This window comes from Pelecanus crispus, chromosome 3, assembly GCF_030463565.1.
Source record: "Pelecanus crispus isolate bPelCri1 chromosome 3, bPelCri1.pri, whole genome shotgun sequence".
Taxonomy (NCBI): domain Eukaryota; kingdom Metazoa; phylum Chordata; class Aves; order Pelecaniformes; family Pelecanidae; genus Pelecanus; species Pelecanus crispus.
The window spans coordinates 94594880-94620689 of record NC_134645.1 but is presented as its reverse complement, the minus strand read 5'-3'; the positions used below and the strand labels follow the sequence as shown (position 1 = coordinate 94620689).

Sequence of the window (25810 nt, the reverse complement as noted above, 5' to 3'; positions counted from 1 at the left end):
ACCTTGACATTATCAGGTTTAGACATCTTGTGGAGAACCTACTCTGATGTTTTTTGACCTTTTCAGTTTCATTTAATTGTACTATAGATGACATTGGTGGTGTAGAAATAATACGACTTGCATCAGTGGTTGTTATAGAGACAAGACAGGTAAGATGAGAAAACATGTGTTTTCTTTCTGCTGTTCAGATTGCTCTTTTAGAAAAAGCAACAGATGGTGCAGCCTCTTAAAATTAACTTGTGATGGCCCTTTTTCTCTGTTAATTACAACTTTTTGTTAATTGCTTTATTTGAAATCTGTATTTTAAATATTTGATTTAAAATATTTTATTTATAACTTCAGTAATAGATGAATGGGCTGCTTTGTATAAACATTGTTGTCCAGCTTTGGTTAATTATTATGGAAGAATATGCATAGAATAATTTCATATGCTACTTTTCATTGCTGTTAGTGGAGGGAGGAGTTTTTGCAAAGGCATTTGAATAAAATCCTGCCAAATCTGGACTTACCTATAAATTTTTGACAAGCTGAATTTTGCATTTAAAAGTGTCAGGAATTCTAGATGGGCTTATCCAATGGACATCTTATTGCATAATGGTTTAGCTATAATAAGAAATCAGTTAATTTGTGTAATTGTGTATTTAATTTCCCTAAGTGGATAAAACCACGATGCAGAGAAGGAGCTCTTTGTATCATGTACACCTTCCAGTTTTTCCTCTGGTGCATCCCACTGTCACTTCAAAACCTTCTCCTGTCAGTTGCCTGGGTTTCCACTCGAAGGTCCAGTGGCATCTTTATAAGGTTCTTGTTTCATATAAGGTTTCATGTAGATGACAGTCCCATGAAAAAGACAGTTATGCAATGCCAATTAGTGTAGTTGTGGGTGTCATTATCTCTCAGGATCTCTGCTTTCTTTTGCCTGAGGGTTTTACAATGTGCAAAATCCATAGAAGCCTAGTCTGCTTTACTGTCAACCAGCAATGTGCAGTGAGCGAGGGCTGCACGTGCCTCTCCCGTCTTTCTTTCCCTGCCCTATATTCCTTTAGCCAGTTGTTATTCAAAGAAATTATCGCAGGAAGACACTGACATTTTAATACATTAAAAATAACAGTTTTCAAAGAGATCTGATTTTGTGCTATGTTTAAAAACGCCTTGTGTTTAAAACCCAATTTTTTTTCTTTTTTTCTTGATTGAATTGACACGTGTTTCTGAATTATGCTGAGAAAAAAGTTCCTGTTCTGTTTTTAGGAAGAATGATTTAGTTAATATGTATGTCTCCTCTGTGCCTATTCAGATGAAGCGAGATATCTCTAATGTAGGCATAGGCAAAAACTTTTTTACTGTGAGGCTGGTCAAACACAGGAACAGGATGCCCACAGAGGTGGTGGAATCTCTGACCGTGGAAATAGTCGAAACCCAACTGGACATGGCCCTGAATGACCGGCTCTAGGTGACCCTGCTCTGAGCAGGGGGCTTGGACTAGGTGATCTCCAAAGGTTGCTTCCTACCTCAGCCATTCTGTGAGTCTGTGAAATCTGTAGTATTTATAGATCATTACTGGCAAAAAAACCCCAAACCAAAACAAGCCAGAACATCTGCTGTAATTTAAAAAAAAAAAATCACCACTTGATTTATTGAAGAGTTATGTTTATAACTTGTAAGCCAGGATAAAATCTAGATCGTTCTACTTGTATTGGATCTGCTACACCAGTGAAGGAAAAATACAAAACACTTAATTTCTCCTGCTGGTATCATTCAGTAGTATTCTTTATCATAAGTTCAAGAAGCAACTTCATTCAGCAGGAACTCAGTAACAATTTTATGAACTATGAAATATGTCAACAAAAGAAGTAGAGCACCTTCTTTATAAATTGTTTTCGTGTATTCAGAAAGAGTTGAGTGAGATTTTTTTTTTTCCCCAGTTATCACTGGAAATTATTTTAAGTTGTATTATTTGACTTGCTGGTGCATAGATAAGTTTACTTTTAGATCAAGACAATATTTCTTTTAAGATGTCAATCATAGAATCATAGAATCGTTTAGGTTGGAAAAGACCTTTGAGATCATCCAGTACAACCATTAACCGAACACTACCAAGTCCACCACTAAAACAATTAAGTGTAGAGTAATAATTTCATGTTTCCTGGCTTGGTGGCTGGATTATTTTTAATGAAAGTAAAAACTAGGAATCATTGAGGTTGGAAAGGACCTCTAAGATCATCAGTCCAACCATCAGCCCAACACCACCATGCCCACTAAACCAAGTCCCAAAGTGCCACGTCTACCCGTTGTTTGAACACCTCCAGGGATGGTGACTCTCACCTGTTTGGGCAGCCTATTCCAGTGCTTGACTACTCTTTCCATTAAGAAATTTTTCCTAATATCCAATCTAAACCTCCCCTGATGCAGCTTAAGCCCATTTCCTCTCGTCCTATCGCTAACTACATGGGAGAAGAGACCAGCACCCACCTCACTACTACCTCCTTTCAGGGAGTTGTAGAGAGCGATAAGGTCTCCCCTCAGCCTCCTCTTCTCCAGGCTAAACAAGCCCAGTTCCCTCAGCCGTTCCTCACAAGACCTGTGCTCCAGACCCTTCACCAGCTTCGTTGCCCTTCTCTGGACACGCTCCAGCACCTCAATGTCTTTCTTGTAGTGAGGGGCCCAAAACTGGACACAGTATTTGAGGTGCGGCCTCACCAGCGCCGAGTACATGGGGAATGATCACCTCCCTGCTCCTGCTGGCCACACTATTCCTGATACAGGCCAGGATGCTGTTGGCCTTCTTGGCCAGCTGGGCACACTGCTGGCTCATGTTCAGCCAGCTGTCGACCAACACCCCCAGGTCCTTTTTGGCCAGGCAGCTTCTCAGCCCCTCTTCCCCAAGCCTGTAGCGCTGCATGGGGTTGTTGTGACCTGAGTGCAGGACCCGGCACTTGGCCTTGTTAAACCTCATACAGTTGGCCTCGGCCCGTCGGTCCAGCCTGTCCAGGTCCCTCTGCAGGGCCATCCTACCCTCCAGCAGATCGACACTCCCACCCAGCTTGGTGTCATCTGCATATGATATATGGATGTCTCTTATCACAGTTTTAATCATTAAACTAGTCAATGTATCATGCATTGGAGCATTGATTCAAAACTAGGACAACTGACCTAATGTGTTTCCACGTGAAAACTAGTAAATGGGTCTTGAGTGGAACCACCTTAAATGTCTTAAAGAAGACAAGATGCTTAATTTTTGCCTACTCTTTCTAATGGTGATGTATTTTTGGTGAGTAGATAACATTTTTTTTCAAAGCAAAAATACTTAGACTAATTTAAAACTGCTATAATCACAAGTTCTTGCTGACACTTTATGTGTAGGTTCTGAAAACTTTTTCCCTCTATTTAGAAATAAAACTGTGGAGCATTGTTCTTGGCAGAGGAGGGTGCTGGCACAGCGTTTCCTTCTCGTCTAAGCATTAAAAATATAATTTCAAGGCTCTCTTGGTGCTTATTAGAATTAACTGCAGTGTTTGCTTGAGATTTTTTTATCAATTGTAGCAGTGTCCCTCTCCAAATCTGATACTGATATTTTGACTTGGGGTGGGTCAGGACTTACTACTATCTTTGTTGTGTATATGTATATCTTATTACTGTGGTATATAACATAAATTAAACAGTACACTGAATGTGTTTTTAACAGTATAATTAAAAATATTTTTAATTACAGCTAAACCTTTGAAATAAAGGCTAATACTCAATGTAATTGTGGTCTATTGTTTCAGATGGCATTAACATTGAAGAACATTTTTAGTGTATATTTTTATGGGATAATATTGAATAGTAAAGGAATTTAATGCTTATTTTTCCCTTTGTTTTTATTTGTTCAGTGGAACAAGTTCCTGTGGAGCCCTACAACATTCCACTGTCTCAAGCTGAGGTGCTGCAGACTGGCAGTGATGTGACACTGGTTGCTTGGGGCACTCAGGTCAGTAAGGCTCTTACAAGCTCTTTGTCATCCAGCAAAGCCTAGGCTAAGGGTTAAAGTAGAACAGAATAGGGTTAGGTGATGTTTGAACAGTGTTGCATTCAGGCTCAAGTGCCAGACAATAAACTGCATCTATCTTCCATCACTATATGCTTGGATAAATGATTGGCAGTGTTTACATTTATATGAAACCTGCTTTTTGTTTGGTAAGATTTTACTCATTTTCAGTTGAAGCTGACTCTGGAAATGTGGAAGAGGTAGCTGTGCAGGAGGCTAATGATTTATCCATGAGTATGAAAATGATATATTTAAGAATGGGGCAGTGAGATGTGACTCCGAGGAAGGCAATGGGAAAGGAGAGTTCAAAGTAGTATGCTGAAAGATAAATATAGATTTTTACAGCATGATTTAAAAAAGTGCAGCCTGGGGTTCCCTTTACACAGAGAGTTAAAATCCACTGAACATGTAATACAAATAGGGATTGATGTAGTTTTGATTCTAACAGTTATATTTCAAAGGTGTTCAAGAACATGATTGGACACCACCCTCCCCGCCCTGCCCCCCCAAATTAAGATGCTCGAATATTGAAAAATCTGGTAAGAAAGTACATGTTAATTTTCAAGAATGGTAGAAAAGAAATCTGAGTCTAGTTTGGAATTACCAGAAACATCTTTTTATTGCCTTTAACCTATAATTAAGAAATTGCTATTTTCCTGGCCTAATAATATCTGAGGAGTTTTTAGAAGAGAGAGTGTAAAAATTTTCATCACAAGAGTATTGAATTGATCTCTGGGATTGTGCTTTTTTTTTTTCTTTTTGTTTGAAAACTGTAATCTTCAGTGCTTTTCTGTGATAGTTTCCTTGTCCTCAGACTGCTTGATCTCCTTTATATCTGTGGTTATTCCTACTAGTCTTTGATACTTTGCACTGGCATTAAATTATGGACTCCTTCAATTTTTTTACTTGTTTATGCAGCAGAAAACAGTTTCTATACTTCTCCATGTTCCCTTTTGAAAGTGCAAATTTTTGCTCCATTTGGATGAAATCTTAGTGTTCGTCGTATTCCCCCAAATTGAATTGATAAAGTAATGGCTTGAAAGCTGGCTATGGAGTTTTAATAATATCCTGAGTTTACCCAGTAGGCCATAGTGCAGAGAGGACTTGGAGTGACATCCTTCGAAAAAACTGTGTGCTTTGGAGCTTGGAAAATGTAGGCCAAGTGTTAAGACAGGCAGTTATTTTGATGTGAATAGTAATAGGACAGATGTGCAGCCCGAATCCAAATTTAGGAGCTGACCAAACCATGGGTGTGGCTGTACAATACAGCGTGGGGACAGATGCTTAGTGCATACGTAGTAAATCCAGCATGTTCTGGATGTGTCAGGCTTCTGCAGATCAAATACGTTCAGTGAGTTTGTGCTGAGGGTGTTTGCAGGCTGTGTACATAAACTTGGAACTTGATTGCTAAATGTGCAACCAATCCAGAGTTTATTGTCAATAGGCAGAGTGATTGCACGTACTCAGTAGTTACTTCTTGTATGATTTTGGACGTTAGGTAGTTGCTTGGCAGCTGCTGCTCTCGTGGGGTTGCCTGATGCTTGCTTTCCTGGGTAGTACCAATGAGGGGCAGTAAAGGCTTTTAGTTCTTCTCCAGTTGTGCTTAGTGTTTTATGGTCATTAACTAATCCTTATCCCCTGTGAAGTAGGTAAACATTCTCACTTACACATCGGAAATGGCAAAAACATCCATCCCATGTGTCATGTTGAAAATTCTCAAACCTTCTTATTACAGCCACAGATGTATTAGAAGTTTAAACAAAAACACTGCAAGCTATATTTTCTTTTTATTATTACCATAAGTGTATTGATTTACTTTTTAAAATTAGTCCTTTGGTGTTTAGCTATTCATATTTGCATTATGTAGATGCCTGTTTAAATCCTTAATCATCTTGTTTCAGCATAGATTTTTGCTCTATGTAGAATTTAATACTGCTCTCTGACCCTCAGGCAACTGACACTGCGTGACCGTGTCCATATTGTTAAATTCCGTTGCCTTCCAGACCAAGATGACCTCATCCAATTTGCTTATTGGGCATGGTCTTAAACAGAAATTAAATGTTGACTTGGTGATAATACATTGCCTTTTCAGGTACATGTGATCAAAGAGGTGGCAGCAATGGCTCAAGAAAAGCTTGGTGTGTCCTGTGAAGTTATTGATCTGAGGACCATCTTACCCTGGGATACAGAGACTGTTTGCAAGGTAAGGAGGTGATGCATGTTAATTTAAAAACACAACAAACCAAAAAAACCACACTAATAACAACAATTTAAATGCAAATAATGATGACTTTGTTCTTTAAGTTTTTTTTAAAGGCCTACGTTTTTGCTCTGTGTTGTATATATTGTTCTGTATTTTTTGTTCTGGATCTTATATGACAAGTAAACACACATTACATGGACCAAACATTTGCTCTAGCATTGAAAGAGAATTATGTTTCAGGGTTCAAAATAATGCTAGCATATATGTTCTTTGCATTGAAGCAGAGGGCAGGATTTCAATCAGACTTGTGCTTGAAAACTGCTTTTCCATGATTTCTGGCTCTTTCTATCATCTTTTCTGTCTTTGGGTCTGAAAAGATCAGGTGAAATCTTTATTTTCTTTTTCCTGCTGTTTTACACCAAGACCTTTATCTAGTTTTAGGTCTGCAATAATGTGCCTTAGTTTTGTTTATCCATATTTCTAGAAAGAAGTGTTTGATTTAAGGTATATGAATTCTTGGACTGGGGAGAAAAGGCAGCATTTACTATTTTCAAACTATCTGGTTTGAAATTCGTGGGTACTTTGAAGTCCTTGTCTGCTCTATGGGAGTCTTTGGTTTTGCAAAGAATCAAAGCACTGGGCAGCTGAAGCTGGCATTTGGATTTCCATGTATTGAGAAACCATGGAAAGTGGTTATTGTACTTACATATGCCTTGGTCTGCTTACATTCCCGCCCCGCCCCGCCCCATACTGCTTTCTCTTCAGCAGCTAAGAGCTACTGGGGGAAAGACCTTAAAGGAAATGGAAGGGAGAGTGTTTCCCAAAAGTTTTTGTAAATATAAGTAAGAATCCCAAGTTACACTTTTTAAAAGTGCCATTTGGGAAATTAAAAAAAACCACCAAACAGACTGGAGGTCATTAGAGCAAAACCTTGTGTCTGGAAAACTTGATTTTCCCCCTCCCGATTATTATCTAACTTTTTTCCTGTTTTCCTGAATTAGCAATTTTTTGTGTGCATTATTTACAGTGCCTGTAAACTTTTTTTTTACCCTGCATTTTTCACTTACCTGTTTGATGAGGTACTTTCAACATTATAAATTCATGAGTATACTTAGAATCTGCAAAATAAATGTTAGTATTGCTGCTTTGGAAGCACTCTTATAGACAGGTCTTTTCCATAGCTACCTCATGAAAATTAGTCTGAAGTCTCTTCTGTGAAACCATTTTTTGTCAAGCTAATTGAGAACTATGAGAGAAGAGCTGTTACCTGGCTGCCATCCAACAGTACCAATGCTGGTGAATGCACTTCTGGACTGCAATGCTCTGAAAGGTTCTGCAGGTGTTTTTGTCTTTGCATTATTTACAGCATTAACAATTAGAGCATAGCCAAAGGTTTACCCCTCACTTTATAGTAATGGCTCCCTTGATTTAAGCCTCGACAAGTTGTGTGGGTTAGCAGAATGCTTGCTGCTTCCACTCGAGATGTGAGTTTCCTTAAGCTGGCAAATCCACAGTCCTGCAGCACTGTGGCTAACAACTTGTTGGGTCCTAATTCAATGTCTGCTCATTTGATGCTGCTGGTCAAATCACTTGAAACTTGAGAGGTATCTGCAGCTTAGTTAACTCACACCTAGTAACTGTAGTGTACTGAGTTAAGATAACCATAGGGATGAGAAGAGCCATGGGCTTGAAAAAGGGGTGTGATTTCATCAAGTACCTTCTCTGCCTGCAGTTTCTAATTTAAGGCAATATGATATCACATCTACAGCTAAGTCAGATTGTACAGATGTTTAAATAGGGCAGATCAGGCACACATCGTTATCTGACTCTCTCTATATTTGGAGTATCTTAATTGTGTAGTCAAGCGTTTTGTCATTCTGGAGTTGCTCAGTAAGGGGCTTGCTCTTGGTCAGGTAAAGTATAAACAGATTAAGTGTGATAAAGGGAAAGATGAACCATTGGTCTGCTACTCTATGGCAAAGCTTGAATTTCTCCACAGTATTAATTTTACTGTTGTGTTTGTCTGAGGGACTGCCAGTGGGACTGGATGGAGCAGATTTGGGAGGAAAGATCCATGCTGGGTGTCTGCTATTGGCAGTATCCTATTGTCTGGTTGTGGATCATAGAATCATAGAATGCTTTGGGTTGGAAGGGACCTTTAGAGGCCATCTAGCCCAACCCCCCTGCAGTGAGCAGGGACAGCTTTAACCAGATCAGGTTGCTCAGAGCCCCAGCCAACCTGGCCTTGAATGTTGCCAGGGATGGGGCCTCCACTACCTCTCTGGGCAACCTGTTCCAGTGCCTCACCACCCTCATTGTAAAAAATTTCTTTCTTATGTCTAGTCTAAATCTATTCTTTAGTTTAAAACCATTACTCCTTGTCCTGTCACAACAGGCCTTGCTAAAAAGATTGTCCCCATCTTTCCTATAGGCCCCCTTTAAGTACTGAAAGGCTGCAATAAGGTCTCGTCACAGCCTTACACAGTGGATGTGTAACAAGTTGTGCACTTACATGCATAGCTATGTGTTGCTTCATATAAATTTGATCTTCTCAGTTGAAGTGTTTTCAGTGTTTGTTTGCAGTGTATTTCATGTTACTTGGATGTACTTTCTATCTGTAAAAAATGACAACTCCTCAACACATTTCATCAATATGAAGAGAAACTTTGGCAGTAATAAATCCTTTACAATCCCTTCTGGACAAGTAAAATTATTCATTTTTTTTAGCTAAATTTTTTTCCTTCTTTAAATATTTGAGCTGTCATTCTATGAAAACAAAGCATCTCTTTGAAAGAGCAGTTAAGTCTGTTTCGTTGGATTGGACCTGCACTGAAACACCATCAAGAAAAAATGCAGCTGTTCGTAGGAAGTGTAGAGCTTTAGTTGTACAATGTTTTGCAAATCTGTACTTTAAAAATAGATATTCTGTGAAGATTTTCAGCTTATGTTCTGTCCTGAACATCTTTTAAGGTAGCTGTGTCATAAATAAAAAGATGGAACAGATAGACCTGTTGCTTTTAAATCTGTTAATGGGTTTACTATTAAGAATTGAGAGAGTTATTTCAAGATAAATATAGTGTGCATTGGCTAGGCAGTTCAGTTATTTATTGTAATAAATCCCAAATAGTAAATGTTTTTAGCATTGCCGTTATGTTAGTATGGCTGCAGGCTGGCCAGTCTGATGGGAGGGATGTTAAATTACCTTCTTCTGTAAGTCTTGTCTGTTTTGCTCAGCTGAAAATAATTAGTGCTTTGCATGTGGTACTATGCAACACTGAAACTTTTAAACTTAATTTGTATCCTGGACAGCTTTTAAGGTAATTGCCAACATAGATAGAAGATGGAAACAGTAGTTGTAGCTGCTTGGTGTAGCCTCATCCCAAGAGGAACTGCTCAGTGCAGCTGTTGCAGATGACAGTGGCTAACAGGGTCAGTTCTGGTGATGAGACTTATTATTCCCTTCCTGAGATGCCCATTGTCAAGGACCAAGAGAGTGGTAGAAAAGTTGGCCACGCCAGAGAAAGTCCTCTGCTTAAGTCCTCTTGGTGGGCTTTTAAGTGATAATGGAGTTGCTTTTACTCCAGTCCAACCAATAAGCAAAGCATCAGCTGTTACAGTCTGCCCTTTGCCTCAGACTATTACTTATGTCAGCCTCCATACATCCCAGGACAAGTTATTATGTTTTTCCATGTCTTACATATGTGTTTGAAATATGTCTATCATCTCCTTGTCTTGTTGCACGCAAAGGAAAAGGATGGTGCGTGCGATACGCTGCAACCTTATTGCTGTTCTGCTGGTGCTGGGATGCATGGTACTCTGCTGATGGGAGTCTGTGCTGTGATCTTATCAGAGAGCAGGACTTTGGGTTTTGACGTAAAAACACATCCCTCAGTTTTACCCCTGGGAGTGGTGTCCTTTGTGATCAGTACAGGCTGTTGTTTTAGTCCTTGGCCCGCTGGCATGAATGACCCTCAGGAGATATCCTTTCTCTAGAATGGCTCTATCAGCTACTGTAACTGTCTCAAACTTCAACACTCAGACATCTGAAGATGGACAAAAGAAAAATCTAGCCCCTGTTTGCATGTTTACCCATCCCAAGAATTTTTTTTTTCCTCAGTTTTACGGCTGGGAGTGGTGTCCTTTGTGATCAGTACAGGCTGTTATTTTAGTCCTTGGCCCGCTGCTGCTTTCAGTCCCTGCACGTGCACGTCTCCGTTCACGTCTTTCATACCAACCTTAACATACCTGTTACAATTCTCCACGTTATTATGATTCTCCTGTCTGCTGGCTCTTTGTAGAAGGCAGGGAGCTTTATCTAGCTTCTTGTAGGCTGTGTGTTTGTTCCTAATCATGTACCTAACGTTTGGGTTCCTTATGTTCCATACGGCTCAGTGTTGTGAAGCTTTAATAAAGGAATTGAATTTTACAGAAGTCGTATGCATTTGCCAGTCTAATATGTTTTACTCTGCAGGGTTATTTTATTCTTACGCTTACCCAAGAAATGCTACGTTTTTATATAGAAATATTTCTGTGAATTTTCCTTGTCAGTCTGTGTAATTTTTAAACAAGATCAAGGAGCCTTCATTGTCGGGGAATGAGCAGGCCTCATAACCTTAACTTAATTGTTACTATCTTTAGAAATGAAATAACTTTAACATTGAAGTTTTCAATGCAGCTATTTAAAAATGAGATGCTTTACCTAACTGGAAATGTATTCAACTTTAAGACTAATTTGACAACTGTGGTGTAGGCATGAAGAAGGGTGGGCTGAAATGGTTAGTGATTTGGAGATGAGCAGTAATATGTCAACATTTTCACTGCAAATCTAACTGCTTAGTCTGCTTTTGGTAGCTGTTTCTATATAGAAAATTATGGCATCAAAATACATATTTTGGAAAACTATGAGAAGTTATACTTCACAACTGCCACCAGAGGCCTCTTTTTAGCCAAGTTAAGCAGCTGCTTTGACTTTGCATTGTTCCTATGAGCATGTTTATGAATACGTAGCTCTGAGCAAAACATAAGTAAACATAAAAAATAAATATAGTGAATATAAATAAAAATTGCTGCCTAGTTTTACTGATATTTTCTTTGCATCTTTAAGATTTTGAGATTATGTTCAGTTTTGAAACAGGTTAGCATTTGTCATCTGCATGAGAAGGAGATGAGGGTGCACCTGCCTGGAGCACACTGCCATGAGCTTTGAATGGATCCCAGCAGTAATTTAAACCTTCTTTTAGGTACAATTATTGGGATGGGTAAACATGCAAACAGGGGCTAGATTTTTCTTTTGTCCATCTTCAGATGTCTGAGTATTGAAGTTTGAGACAGTTACAGTAGCTGATAGCACTATCCTGGATAAAGGATATCTACTGAGGGTCATTCATGCCAGCTATGTCAACAGCCTATTTTGGGATAAGATAAATTGGCCTCTGGAAATGTCTTGGTTTAAAAGTTTTTTGTTTTTTTTAAAAAAAAAAAAAAAGTCAAGGGAGCCCTGATTGATGCATGTAGTGTAAAGTTAGGTGAGATAAATTGCACCCTCATTGTGTAGCTGAGAGATGACACCTACTGCTGACAGAAAGGACATAAGAGGTTGGCCTGCTTAAAAAAAATACCTGGCATCTCTTTGCTAGAATAAAAGCAAAGATGATGTGTGTGTATTTATATAAATATGTATTTTTTTATGTAAGGCTTCCTTACTAATTAATTTGGGAAAGCTTCTTCTCAAAGAAAGAAGTCCTTCCTTACTTAAAGGCAATAGATACAAACAGTCCCTTGCCCGTGAAAATTGATCTAGCCTGTTTCAAGATTCTCTAACATCTTAAAAAAATAGCATTCCTGCTCTGGATCAAGAGAAATCATTGATTTTGCAGGCTCACAGCTTAAAAAGACATACAGAAAATATTTTAAGTCACTTAAGTTAGTTTAGACCTGTGTTTTATACTTTGTTGCTTTTCACAGAAATCCATACAGGTAAAAACATTAAACTACATAAAATGTAGTATATTCCTTAATTGTCTATATTCAGAATTAGTAATTTTGAACATATTTCAAACTGCTGAAATGGTGACTTCTGTGCATATGTTTTTTGATATGCTCGATGCTGTGAAAGCTTGATGTGATGTCTCTTCTGAGCTTTATATCTGAATTTTCATGTGCTTAGAAAACTAACTTCTGAAGTGATTATTTTTCTAAATTTTATGAAGTGTTTGTACCAGAGAAACTATTTTTAAGAAACTTGACTTTCTGTTTTCTTTTGGTGATGGCAAGGAATGTTTTTAATATATCGCTTATTTTCTGGTTATATGCTTAGGTTTGAGCTAGCGTGCTTGTATGTCATTATCACTTAAACTTGGACTGTTCTTCTCAAAAGATTCAGGTCACACTGTAAGTGTCACTAGTTAAATCTGCCAGATTTTGATGCCTTTTGCACTGTAGAGCCTTTTAATGGAACACAGCATTCTGAAGACGAAGATGGGAACCCAGTACCTTTTCCTTTTGGAGAGTGTTCTCCTTACAGGAATGATCACATTCCCTTTAGTTTTCCCTCTTACTGTTGTCTGGTGCTTATTCTGTGTGATTTAGGGTAGTAACAGTAATAGAATATGAGCAGGCTGATCTCCCAGTTTATCCTATAATTTGATAACAAGGTCCCCAGGGAGATGGAAGATTGGATTGGAGAAACCATGTGCTGACAACGTGTGGAATCCAGGTCTTGCTCCTCTTGAATATGTGCCCTTACCATCATCTCTAATTGAAGAGCTGAGTAGCTCATAAGCTTTTGACTCCAGGGCCATGATACTTCGTTGTCAGTTCCATGTTAGCAGATTATCAGCATGATCAAAGCACACTTCAGTCTCTGAAGGATGTAATTTGTTGTGGTTGCTTAGGCAGTGAATCCTAAAGGGCTGTATGTATGAACTGGGTGTTTAGGTTCTTAAGTAAGCCTTCCATCATGCCTTAGTTGCATCAAGCCTGCAGTAGATCCAGGTTTCTCAACTGTCCTAACCTCCTGTCTTTGTGATCTGCTTTTATGCCCGTGTCAGGTTGCTTTTTTCTCTCTCTACATAACATTGTAGTGTCATGTGATGTACTGTGAGTTACCTGGGTGGTTACATGTGGTTATTTTAGGTTGTTGACTTGAGCAAGTTTTTTAAACTTTTCTTAGGACATTTTTGCTCAGTCACCGTAGCCACTTACTTCAGCCATATGGAAGAAATGCAAGATCTTAGTAGTGTCACAGAGCTGTCCTTATTTATAGATCTGTTACTAAAAGGAAGAAAAATGGGTTTAGTTATAATTCCTTTTTCATGGTAGAAGTTGGAGATTTCCCTTATGGAGGTAGAAGCAAACCTTTTGCAAGGCAAGAGTCCATCAGCAGTTTACTTTTATTGAGCGTAGAAAGAAATTTACATACATTAAAACACACACTGATCTGTAATCTTTCTAAAGCCTTTCACAAGAAAAATGGAATAGATTGTACAGGTTGTACGTGCATAGAGCTCCGATATAGTGCTTCTGAATGAGACATGATGCAATTCTTTGTGCTTTACCTCTAGAGAACTGAAAGTGAACCCAGCGTCAACTCCCAATGTGTAGCTGAATAGATCAGCATAAAAAGTTGTGTTGTTATGTGTTAGAAAAGCGACACGAGCTTGTTTAAAGAGTATGTGCTGCCTTTGCTGCTTCCTTAGGAAATGTAGCAGCAAAGGCTGTCTTTAGATTTGAGCCTCTTGTCTATATATACATTCTCAAAGCACTATGTCATTTCATGGGCCAGTGAAAAATTTGGTAAGACTCTTGTTTACTTTGACAGTCTTCACTGATTTCTGACTAAAGCTCTTGCTTTATTCCCTAGGGCTGGAGTGTGAGTGATACAGTGGTTATGATTCAAAGAGAGAGGAGTTAGCTGTCCATAGAGTGGATTACTTTTTTTCTGAGGGAGAGAATGCATTCCCTCTGCTTATTCTAACATCAGCACCCTACGTCTCTGTGTTTTATTCATCTATAAGGGAGCTGGGATCAGGAATGATTTCTCCCCTTTATACCTTCAACTGTAAAAATGAACATATGAAATTAATGTGCTTCTCAACATACACTGCTGATAATGAAACCTCTGCACTGACCATGTTCTGCTGACTCCTGAGCTGTTGCATGTGTGTGCAGATGTCTGCATTTAGTGCAGCCACAGCAGAGATGTCAGTTCCTATCCAGGCAGGTAACATTTTCCTACTACTTGATTGATCAGCTGTGTTATTATTGGAAGGCTAAGCTATCATGAAGGGTGCTGCTCAAGAAACTAAAACATCATATATATATGAAATATCTATAATATTTCTTACTTTATAACCTACAAAACTGTTTAAAGATACTTTTTCTCCCTTTCAGAAATCAAGTTTTGAGACAAAACTTTTTTTCCCTTCGTTATACTTAACAGATTTGCTTGGAAGCTTTGGAGAGATTAGGCTGTGTGGATTTTTCTCTCTATGAACTGTTGGGTGGTGTGGTATTGATTAAAAAGCCAATGGCACACTTCCCAGTGCTTCACTGGTCACATTCAGAGTAAAATTCTGTGGTTGTAGTGTTTTTTATATTGAAATGCATGCGTTACTGGAAGTGGGAAATCTAGCTCAGGATTAAGTACTTTTAAGGGATTGTGCAAATTACTGTATTTTATTCACCCTGAATTGAGTTGGGCATGTTACTTAAACTTTAAATTGATTAGTATCAATCTGCCTTTTTCACTTTTGCAAGTGAGAATTTGCAAATGCACATTTTTATGCTTTTGTATTATTTAGAAGTCAAGTATATGCCACGCATAATGATGAAGATTTGCATTTATTACCTAATTAGTCATCCTAACTTTCTCTGAACTCTTGCTAATGTAGTGCAAAGAAATGCTGGGAATGATTCCTTCATGACTTAGTAGTAAAAGCACTGTAAACTGAACTGCAGTATTAAGGGCTTGTGGGTTACTGTGAGCCTGGATAACAGTGAATTTTGCAAAAAAAATAGTGGTGTCTTTGCAGAAACATAGTTTATGGATTGACATTATCAACAATAGTAATTCTGAGTTGCTTCTTTACGACACTGTAGTACAGAGAAGTGAAGGGGTGTATGTTCTTCGGGACACTTGGGGTTGCTTTGCTCTTCTATAGGAAAGGTGCTGCAGATTTCCCTATGGAGGTCAGCATAACTGCTTGGAAGACTGAAAAAACATCTGCCCTTTCATTGGAAAGAGCAAATCTGAGCAAAAGAGAAAGCAGCCGCAGTGGGAACCAGTGGGTAATACAGCACTGGGGAGCAGATTAGGGCAAACTCTGCGCCTGTTTTCCATCGAGGCTATTTGATGGGAGCCATTGCTACAGTGTGTATTAGAGTTTTCTCCTTAATGCACGGGTCGCATTTTTGCCAGCCATTGTCATCCAAGTGACTGAATAATTATCAGTAGTAGAACCTCAGTGTCCTATCCTTAATAGGCAACATGTCCTAGCAGACCTATTGGTTTACCAGCTTGTTCCCATTCCTTTAAGTTACTTCATCTAATTGGACTGCGAATAAAGGAAAATCAAGATCAGCGAGCCTGATGTGGGTTTTTTTATGCATTAACTGCACTCACCAGGCATTGAACTGTACAATTGTAGCGCAGGTATCCTGGGATCAGATTTATGTTTCTTGGCTATCTGTTCTTGATCTTTTGCCATATTACATGTTGCTCCTTGGATTTCTTACTGAATGGATCTCGTACCTATAAAACGTGATTAAAGTTGTACTGCCTGCATGATGACAGTTAACTTTGTCACTGTTTCCATAAGAAACTTGTGTCTTTTGGTCTTGTAGTTTCAGGTTGCTAGAGCATGCCGTGGGCTGTTGCTTGGCTTCCAGAAGCAGAACACTGGAACCATGCTTGCAGGCAGTCATTTTAAAGTTATGAGAATATATATAACCATTTTAGAAACTAGTTATTCTGATCTTTTGCTCTTCTATATTTCAAGAAAGCTTGAATGGAAGCCTTGTTTGTTGCTATGCATCTTGTTGTTTTAGGGAAGTACCTCAGGGCTGAGGCATTTGTGTATATATAGTTCTGTTTTCTCCTTTCTCCCTCCCAATATAAAAATAGTTCTCAATCTTTAGATTCCTGTGTCTGGTTTTCACATATTTATTGATAAGTAGTCTTGAGAAAAAGTCTGATTATTGAAAACCTTGATTAAATAGAGAAAAGGCATTTGTATGTAGTTTCTGTTAACATTGATGAGTATAGTGCTGATGATATGGTCCATGAGTTCCTCATAAAACCTTCTGCCTTTTGCCCACATTCCGTATTACAAGCTTCAAATTTAAAGGCACTTGTGCAAATAAATCAGTAGTGGCACGTAGTCTATAGTTAGAAGCTGTTTTATAGCTCCAATATGTGTTTTTATTTTTTTTTTCCATTGCAACTGGTGCTGATTGAATTCTAATGGAAGTTGGGATGAAGTTCCACAATGGTAATCATATATGAATCATTCTTCCATAGAGATAATTATTACTTCTCTACAGTATTGCCTTTCTTTAAATGTCTGTAGCTATTTATCCTGCTATTATCACTTAGTTGAGCCAGCTACTTTTCTAAACTATGCTGTTGATTCTTATTACTTGTGCATTATTAACCTTTACCCCGAGAGAATGTAGTTTTAAGTATTTCTGCAATAATCCTGTAATTTTTAAGATAATGTTGAAATTTGTGATGCTAAGATTTAACCTGCTTTTTACTGAATTACTGTGTAATAGCATATGCATTTAGGCTTATTGTAAGTATTTTTCTTCTCACAGTGAGCTTTCTGTGAAGGCAATCTGAAATGCTTGTAATATAAAGACAGGCTGAATAGATTATGTAGGCTGCAGAGATTTCCAAATGTAAATGTTGTTTGATTTTTTTTTTTTATAATAAGATCTTTGTTTTTCATTAAGATATTTACTCATTAAGCTATTTACCAAAGGTCTTAGAGGTGTACGTGGTAGGATGACAGGCTAAATGCTGACCTGATAGATATATTAATTAGACTTAGTTTTCATTATGCTGTTACTTTTTCCAATGCTACTAATGTGGGACTGCGCAAACCATTTACCTTCCCTCCTATCTTTGCTTCGTGCTAAAGAGCCGATACTTATGGACTGCTTTCATTTTTGGTCTGCCACACAACAATGCTCACCAAAATTGAAGAGTTTCTTCTAAATAAACTCAATATATTCTACAGTAACTTTTTATGTTAAGCTACTATTGGAGCACTCCTGAAATCCCCAAGTCTCTTGAAATTTTTTTAGCCTGTGTGACTATTTCCCCCTGCAAATCTGGTGAGCTGAATTAATGCATGAAATCCTGAATGTTTGGTTACCTAATTGACTCATTATGATAGAAAACAATTATTTTCTTGTGTATTATCCTGGGTTATATTTTCTTGTTATGTACCTTTTGAAGGCTCTGACACATGTTAAGACCTTTACCATGTTGAAATGTTTGATTTTCTGGATAAGTTAATAAGTTCTTTATTACTATTTTTATCAGATGGAGATTGAACTAATCTGAAAACCTTGCAATTTGCTTATTTGTTCTTCGTACGTTACTTGCACTGTCCTGAAATTTATGATAATATTTCACTTAATATGATAAGAGTAGGACAGAATTTGCATGGGCTTGGTGGACATTTTACTTTTGCATGTGGATGTAGGAAAACAAAAAAATTACTGTCTTGTAATGTCATGAAAAATGTCCTAGAATGAGATGCATGGGCTTTAATTATTGCATGACTGTATAGTGGTTTAACACACAGAAAAAACAGGTCTGGAAATTCCTTCCCCCCAACCCCCCAAACAAATCAGAGTAATTTCTTTTTCTAGCTGTTTGTGTTTGCAAAATATGCTTTTGATATTTAGAACTGTTACTACTAGTATTCAGAAATTGTTTCATTTGATGTGCATTCTTGAGGATCTTAAACTGATGTGTACATTTCAGAACTTCCGCATAAAAGCAAATAACAAAATTTAAAAAAATCAATTACACATTTGTCTATGGTACTACATTCCAGCAGAGTATTTTAGCAATTTCCCCCCCCCCCCCACCTTGTCTCTGATTTTATTTCAATTGTTATATAGAACTAACACTACAGAACCAAGAAGCTGCCTGTTGTGTAGAATATCCTTTTGCAGATAATACAGGACAGAATTTCAAGGGACAGATCTTACCTTTTGGTCTTAGTCTGTTCTGCTTGAAATTCTGCTCCCAGCTCAATTGCCTATAGATTTTTTTTTTTTAATTAAAAGGGAATGTAGTAGCTCTGTCTGTACTTAAAACTGTCTAAAAGACCTATGAAAAATTTAGTTCTGTATAAATTTGCTAGACTTTAATTGCTCAAATTTTCCTATATTGGGTGTCAACCTAAAGCTGGCTTTTTTTGTTTGTTCTTTGTGGGGATTTTGCTTGGGGGGTTACATTTGCTAAAATCATTCATCCATATCTCAAAGCGTGGTCTAATCTGCTGGCTGAGCTGTTTGTTATCTTGCCTGTATCAATCATAACAAGTTGTGACAGAACAGCAAGACTGAATTGGTTCACTTAACTACATTGGGGGGTGCTCATGGATTATGGATATCACTTGTACAAGTTTGATTTACTAGGTGGAGAATTGTTAGCTTCGTGGTTGGGAAGCCTCTGATTGCATCATATTATTTTCTGGTGGGGTATAATGACTGTGACTGGCATTGCTGGAACCTGCAATTATAATAATACCTGCATAGTCCTCTGCATTTATTTAGGGCATTTGTACCTACACTGAAAAAAGTGAAGCTAAAGCAAGGCTGAGAGTGTATTGAAGCAAAGCTGTGTAAAAAGTGAAGTTAAGGATGGAGAAGAAAGAAAAAGATGTCATCCAACAACTGGAGGAAAAACTCTTGTGAAAAGAATTTAGGGGTATGGAAAAAAATTATTACAAAACAGAGAAGAATGTGTGTTATAGGTTTGTGCTACATTTCCTCAAGTAATGAAATTATAGTTGAAGGTTACACTACTACTTCATTTTATGCAGACATCTGTCTGTAGACGAATTGTATAACATTGTATAGGAAATGTAGGCTTGTATTTTTTAAACAGTTTAATACTTTTCAGTAGCTACAGCAAGAGAACTATTGCACTAGCATTTTCATATATATCAGCACATTTAACAGTGTATCAGTCACCTTTCTCCCCTTTTCACTTTTACCCAGCGACTTTCATTAAGCCCACCTCAGCTTGACCTAGGTCACAGTGTAGCTTTGATGTCCTTGCTGTGTAACAGCTGTACTCACCTGCTATGGCCCTTACATTCAGCTTAAACTCAGTGTTTTAGTAGTTCTCTACAATGACTAAGAGTATGGAATGTCTCAGGACCACTCGTCATATTGCTTTGCAAATTTTATGATCAACTAGAGTGTTTAGTTTTAGTTTTTAGGTTTCAGTTTCCTGTGTGGGTTACAGAGAAATCTTACCTGAAAGGGACCATGAGTTTCTGTGACGTTGTTGGAAACAACAAGATTTTGTATAATTTACTTTATTGTTAATTGTAACTTAAGGTGGGAATGTCATAAGATAGTATTTTATTCTTGTATTAAAGAGTACTTGAAAATAATATTTTTTTAAATAACTAATATATTTTTCAACGTAATGTTTTAAAATATTCTGGGATAAGTTTCAAGTTGCAGTTGCTTTAATTTTAAGAAAATGGATAGAGTAGCTGATTAGTGATGCTGTGGCACACATGTGGCTTCATCTTTTGGACTTCTCTTTGAAGACAGAATATAAAAGATAATATATAAGAAGAAAAGCAGCCAGAAATTGAATTAGTAAAGTACTGGAAGGTCTTAATCTGAAGCAATCAAAAATAACCATGTTAAACATTAGAATAATCTTTATCACTTTTTAAAATTGTACATTCAGCCTAAATTTCATGAAGAGAAGAGGCTGCCAGCATTATGAATGCTTACAATGATACTGTTTTAAGATCATGCAATTCATTCTTTGTTCCAATTGAACTGCATGTGAGGTATTTATCCACTTGCCTAAGCAATATTCTGTTTAAACTACAGTCACATTACTTAGATCAGCAGTGCAGTGTGCTGTAAGTTGGAACTGTACTTTGGTTTATGTCGTATAGCTTAAGACTTGCAATTGTTTACAGAGAATGCTAATCAAACTTTCCAGGTAAGAAAAATGGTAACCTATAACCATTTGGTTACAGTATAAAGCTCGTGCTCTAAGTGTGTGCATTATGATTTCTCCATCCAGCTAAAAAAAAACCTTATTGCCAGTTTTATTAAGTTACTTGGTCTGCAAATAACAAAACTATAAAACCACTCTTTTGGCATGTGGTCAAACATTACCACTAAGTACTAATCTATACTATATTATAATCTCTGGCATTTGTGGTGCATTTACTGACATGTTACCTAGACTTTGAAGTTCATAATAGTGCTGTGTTTGGAAGATTACAAATTTCTTAAGGAAAAAGAGCTTAAATGGCTTTATTGGAAAAGGAGAATCTATTCTGAATTTAAAAAGTGGCATCTATTTATAATTTGCCAGTAAACTGGTTCATTATTTTAGCACTAAAAGCAAAAGTGCATTATTAATTTTTTCAAAGTTTTGAAAGATTTCTCTTAGACATTTCAGTTTCTTTAATAAATTTAGGAGATGTGATTCTTTTCTGTCTGCTTCTCCCTACAGGGAAAATGGAGTTAGAGTTGAAGAGAAAAAAAGAAATTTGGATTATTAAGCACAGCAATATGACTTTTAGTTTTCCATTTGTTAGTGTTGACCTATTTGCAATATGATGGCAACAAATGTTGCGCTTTAAAAAGGCTGTGGAAACAATTAATTTCTAATTACCAGCTGCAGTGTTTTGTTGCCATTAGAGAATTCTCTTCATGCTATCATTTTTTTTTGGCTTAGAGCTTAATGGAGTTTTAAATAATGGATTGACTAGAGGAAAATGTGATTTTCAGATCTTAAAAATACTGTCAGCAGATTGTGTTATATAGTTTTATAGTTTTATTTTCCTTTGAAAGAAAATAAATCTATCAAAGTAATTTGTGTACCTAGTCAGGTGTAAATCGTCCCTTCTACTGGACAATCAAAATGTATATAAATTAGTTAAGGCATATGTACTGGGTATGTATGTGTCTAGATTTAAAAAGTATCATCATACTGCTTAGGATATTTGGCAAGTTAATTTATTTGTGCCATGGTCTTACCATTTATAAAATATGTATTATCTCTCCTTTTTCCTGTGTTGTCTAATGTAAATACCTTCATAGTTTTGGGCTTCCAGTAGCTTTTAAACATTTAGATCTTTTGTCTAATTTTCTTCAAGGCACTAAAATACAACCACTTAGTCCCTTTTTCCCATTTTCTGAATTCTACATGCTAGCTGTTTAATATCTGCATTATGAATTCCCCTGTGAGGAAAATAAGTGACAAAAAAGGCTAAGCAATAGTCTCTCTCTAAAACGATTACCGTCTACTCTAGAAAATTTTACCTGAGAAATCTAGAAACTGTGATAAACCTGCTCATGAAAAGCTTTCTGCAAAAACAGAGCTCTAAAGAATATCAGAGAAGACAGATTTAGTTATTGAGCAGTAAGTTGATGAGCTTCTGTGAAAAGGAGTGTACAGTTGTTTTCTGTAAGCAAATGCAAATGTTGCTCAGAGTAGGAAAATGGAGAGAACTAGTAAACAACCACGTTTTGTTTACCACCTACAATGCTGGGTAATTGGTCTTCCCTCTGGCCCTTCCACTACCAAACCAAGTTTTATAAAGATGCATAACACGTCTACAGCACTGCTAATTATTGCTTTATAAGAATGAGTTGACATTCTGGTCAGTATAGTTTTGCTCAGTTGACAAGTTTGGTTATGCTTCTTTCATTGTCATGCTCCGAGATGTACAAAGCTCCTTGGTATTTCTAGGGATCCGTATTTAATGTCTTCTCTCTCTGGTCCTTGCATATATAGAGGATGTAAATGAGGAGATCTCTACAGGCATTTCAATGATTACAGTGCTGCAGAATTAATTTCTGACTTGGAATGAGTGTTATTCAATAGCATTACATTAGGAAATCAAAGCTTCAGACAAGAAGGGCTCATTTGCGCCTTTTATGGTTCTTACGCCACCTTAGTGGTTTTCTGTCTGCATTGTATAAACTGACTTAGTGATTTGGGAGAAAAATCTTCGTGTGACACTTAGTCTAAGACTATCACATTTCAAAGTGTTTAGAGTAAACAGTGTGTCTCAGATATGTTAATAGTACGTAATAAGCAGAAAGGAGGGAACAAAGACTTTATTATTCAGCAATATTCAGAACTCTGAGGCAAATGATTTACAGGCTTTGATTATCTATTGTCACGTACAAAGATGACTGCTGTCTTTTAGTTGATAAGCATGTAAAGGGTTCAACACATCTTTTAAGCTGTTGATCTAAGTGAAAAATGCTAATGCCTGTGTATCATGTTGAATACAAGAAACCAAAGACTTGGTTCTTTGAGGAGTATACACTAAATAGATACGGAATATTTATGAACTCTTAATGCTGATGATTTGTTCATGCTGCTGATTCATTTTGATGCTTTGGTGATCAGTACAATGGAAAAACTTATATCAGTTAATGGAAGCAGGCTGGTTTTCCCAGGTTATTTTCATGATTTTTTCAGCTCGTCAGGAGAGGCTATTTAAAAGTAAAATATATTTCTTGGTTTGTAGATAGACTTTCTTTTCTGTACGCTTTAAAATCACTATAAGTAGTGATTCTTGGCCTAACGTGTGTTAAAAGATTCAATGCAGCAATTAAATCTAGCTCTAAATGTGTGTCAAGAAATGTCTGTCTCGAATATGAGGCTTGATTTGATGTTCGTCATTGAAGAGACTTATGTTGACGTCAATGAAAAATGCAGATGGATATGTTGATGGAACATGCTGGAAGATTTTAATAATGGCATTTGCCAGAAAAAAGAATAATAGATTATATAACTCAAGTTTATCTATAAAAGAAAGATTGCTGAATCTTAGTCTCAACCTCTGTTTACATGATGACTCAGTCTATATAAATTTGCAGTTTTTACTTTTCCTGTTTTCTGGACCAATTGTATGTGACAAAAATTCTGAAACTGTATGATGTAATCTTAAGCAGTTGATATCGAGAAGGTAAGGTTTTACCTTTATCCCAGGCATTGCAACTGTAGTCACTCTTCTGGGGAAAAAGAATTTAAATCCAAATTACTGGATTGAGACGCATCAAAAAGATGAAACTAAAGCTATTGTAGTAGAAGCAACAGAGTTGTTACTTAAACAGAAAATAACTATTGTTTCATGTTTCATGGCATTTTAATGGAAATTTAAATTAAAAAGTTACAGGCAAATTACTGAGTGATAACTCTGATGTTAATGATTTTAAAATCCCAACCACATAGTAGAAATGTTCCATGAAGTGGAAGCCTGAAAAAAAACCTGGAGAACTCTCAGAGGTTCCATGGATTTTGGATTTGGCCTTACCATCTTTTCTCTTCTCATGCAATGCTATGAAGGCATAGAAATGAACTTATTTTTTTGCTTTGGATAACAACATTATGCTAAAGAATGAAAAATAATTACAGCAGGAGTAATGAAGCCTGGTTTTCTATGGATTTATGTTCCACATTTCATATCTTCCACCATTCCATATTCTCCATTTACCTAGATTAAGATGCTCAGCTCCTTTCTAAATGGCTGGCTAGACAACAAGTAGCAATAAAGACAGTTTATTGGTGCTTACTGGTTGCTGAGAGAGCTGTGGGAAAGATAGTGTTAAGTGCAGCTTGTCTTTTATTGGGTTACTAAGTTAGTAGGAGTACTAATCTCCCTCACCCAGAGAGAGTGATTTTTACCAAGCTTGCAGGAACTTAGTATTTTTAAGACTTGCATTTGGCTGCAAAATGGCTATCAGGAGACTAACAAATGGACAGGAAAATAAGAATGGGTAGCAGAACCCTCATTTCCTTGGCTAACAGGCTGAAAATGAATATATAAGTTGAAGTAGGTCAGATACAGAGAGTGTGTAACTGATGGAAAAGAATGGACATCGAAGAAGAAATGAGATGAGGATTACTTAGATGGTTTTGATGAAGAGGGCACAAAAAAAAGAACGGAGAATAGAACAAAATATAGCACTGAAAGAATGAAAAGAGAAGAGGAATTGGTTGTTGCTTTAGAAAAATTAATTTAAATGGGAAGTAATATGGAAAAATGTGTTCGGAAGAATATAAACATAGGATACAGTAATTTTTAAAACATAGGTTTGCAAGATATTTGGCACAAAAATTTGTAGACAGTCTGTATCATTCATATAGTTATCATATCCATTACACACCTGTTAATCTTATTTTTGAAAGGGGTCAAAGATGGCACAGGTCTCGTTTTCAGACATCTACTTCACCATCTTTGTCTACTTTATATTTTCCTTAAATTATTTGGTGATTATTTTGCTCAGATCTTTCCACTGTATTGCCTCATGCTTTCCCATGAAATCCATGTGAGTAATTCAGATGCTAAATCCAATGAATCCTAGGCATAAGTGGGTTCAACAGCTGCAGTGAAATGGATTCGTCTGTCTTGTGATGAGCTGTATGATTTTGTGCTATCAGAATTGGAGTTAAGTTCAGGAAATAGAAATGAAGCAGATGCTGGATGCATAGATGCTGAAGCGCCTGCTTCTTATGGAGTTTTAGTGAAAATTTTTAGAAGTGTAGTGTAGCTTTTCAGAATGGTTATTCAGATTATAAAATGCACTAGCTTTCAGATTTAGTATACATACTCTGGTCTTCCTTGATGTGATTCTTATTGTTGTGTCATGGGTAGATTAAAGCGGGGTTTTTGTTGGGACACTATTGTCTGTCCTACATGGTTATTTGAATTGGGCTAGAAGCTACTAAGTAGTTTTTGGGGGGAAAATGAAATTATTATGATGGGTTCAGCAATAAAATTTCAGACTGTTTTACTTATTTTCTTGGTGACCTGATACTCTTTTTTTCCTTTTAAGAATAATTGTTTGCTTTTTTCAAGTCTCCAAACCTACAGTTAGCTTCAGTAAAATTATTCTGAGGAGTCCTGTTATGTGGGTCATATCTGGCAGCACAGTATTTTGCTTGTGGATGAATACTACTAAAATTAGTTCCAGACAATGTTTTTGTGTGTGTATTGGGGTGTGAGTATGGCAGTGAATTAGTTGGCCTATTCTTGGATCCTCCAAAATACCTGGAGAAGTTGTTTATCTGGTGTTCTGCACAGAAAGTGTAGTACAACATTTGGACTAACAGAAAATTTATGAATCTTGCAAATAACTGGATTGTCCGTGGGAGCTCTTTCAGAACTGGCCAAGATCCCATCTCTTTTTCAAAAATAAAAGAATAAATTGCATGTAGGAATCTAGCTGAGCCACTGTTCATCTTCATCATGTTTTATGACTCAGCAGTGGAATTAACAGCTTTGCTGTTGATGAGTTTTCCATATGACTCTAAATGAGAGTTAAAGCACCTGGAAGAG

General features: G+C 37.0%; 1 protein-coding gene across 2 annotated transcripts in view; it reads left to right on the top strand.

Annotated features, from left to right (window-relative positions):
* Nucleotides 1-25810, top strand: part of BCKDHB (branched chain keto acid dehydrogenase E1 subunit beta) — a 132386-nt gene that overhangs the window by 38260 nt on the left and 68316 nt on the right. Inside the window, exons 7-9 of one of the 2 annotated variants that reach the window (XM_075707421.1) lie at nt 3870-3967; nt 6117-6227; nt 16697-16717. In XM_075707421.1, coding sequence (XP_075563536.1) covers nt 3870-3967; nt 6117-6227; nt 16697-16705 — 218 coding nt within the window. In that variant the 3' untranslated portion in view covers nt 16706-16717. Of the gene's footprint in view, nt 1-3869; nt 3968-6116; nt 6228-16696; nt 16718-25810 lie in introns of those variants that run through there. The other variant, XM_075707420.1, reaches the window with a different exon arrangement.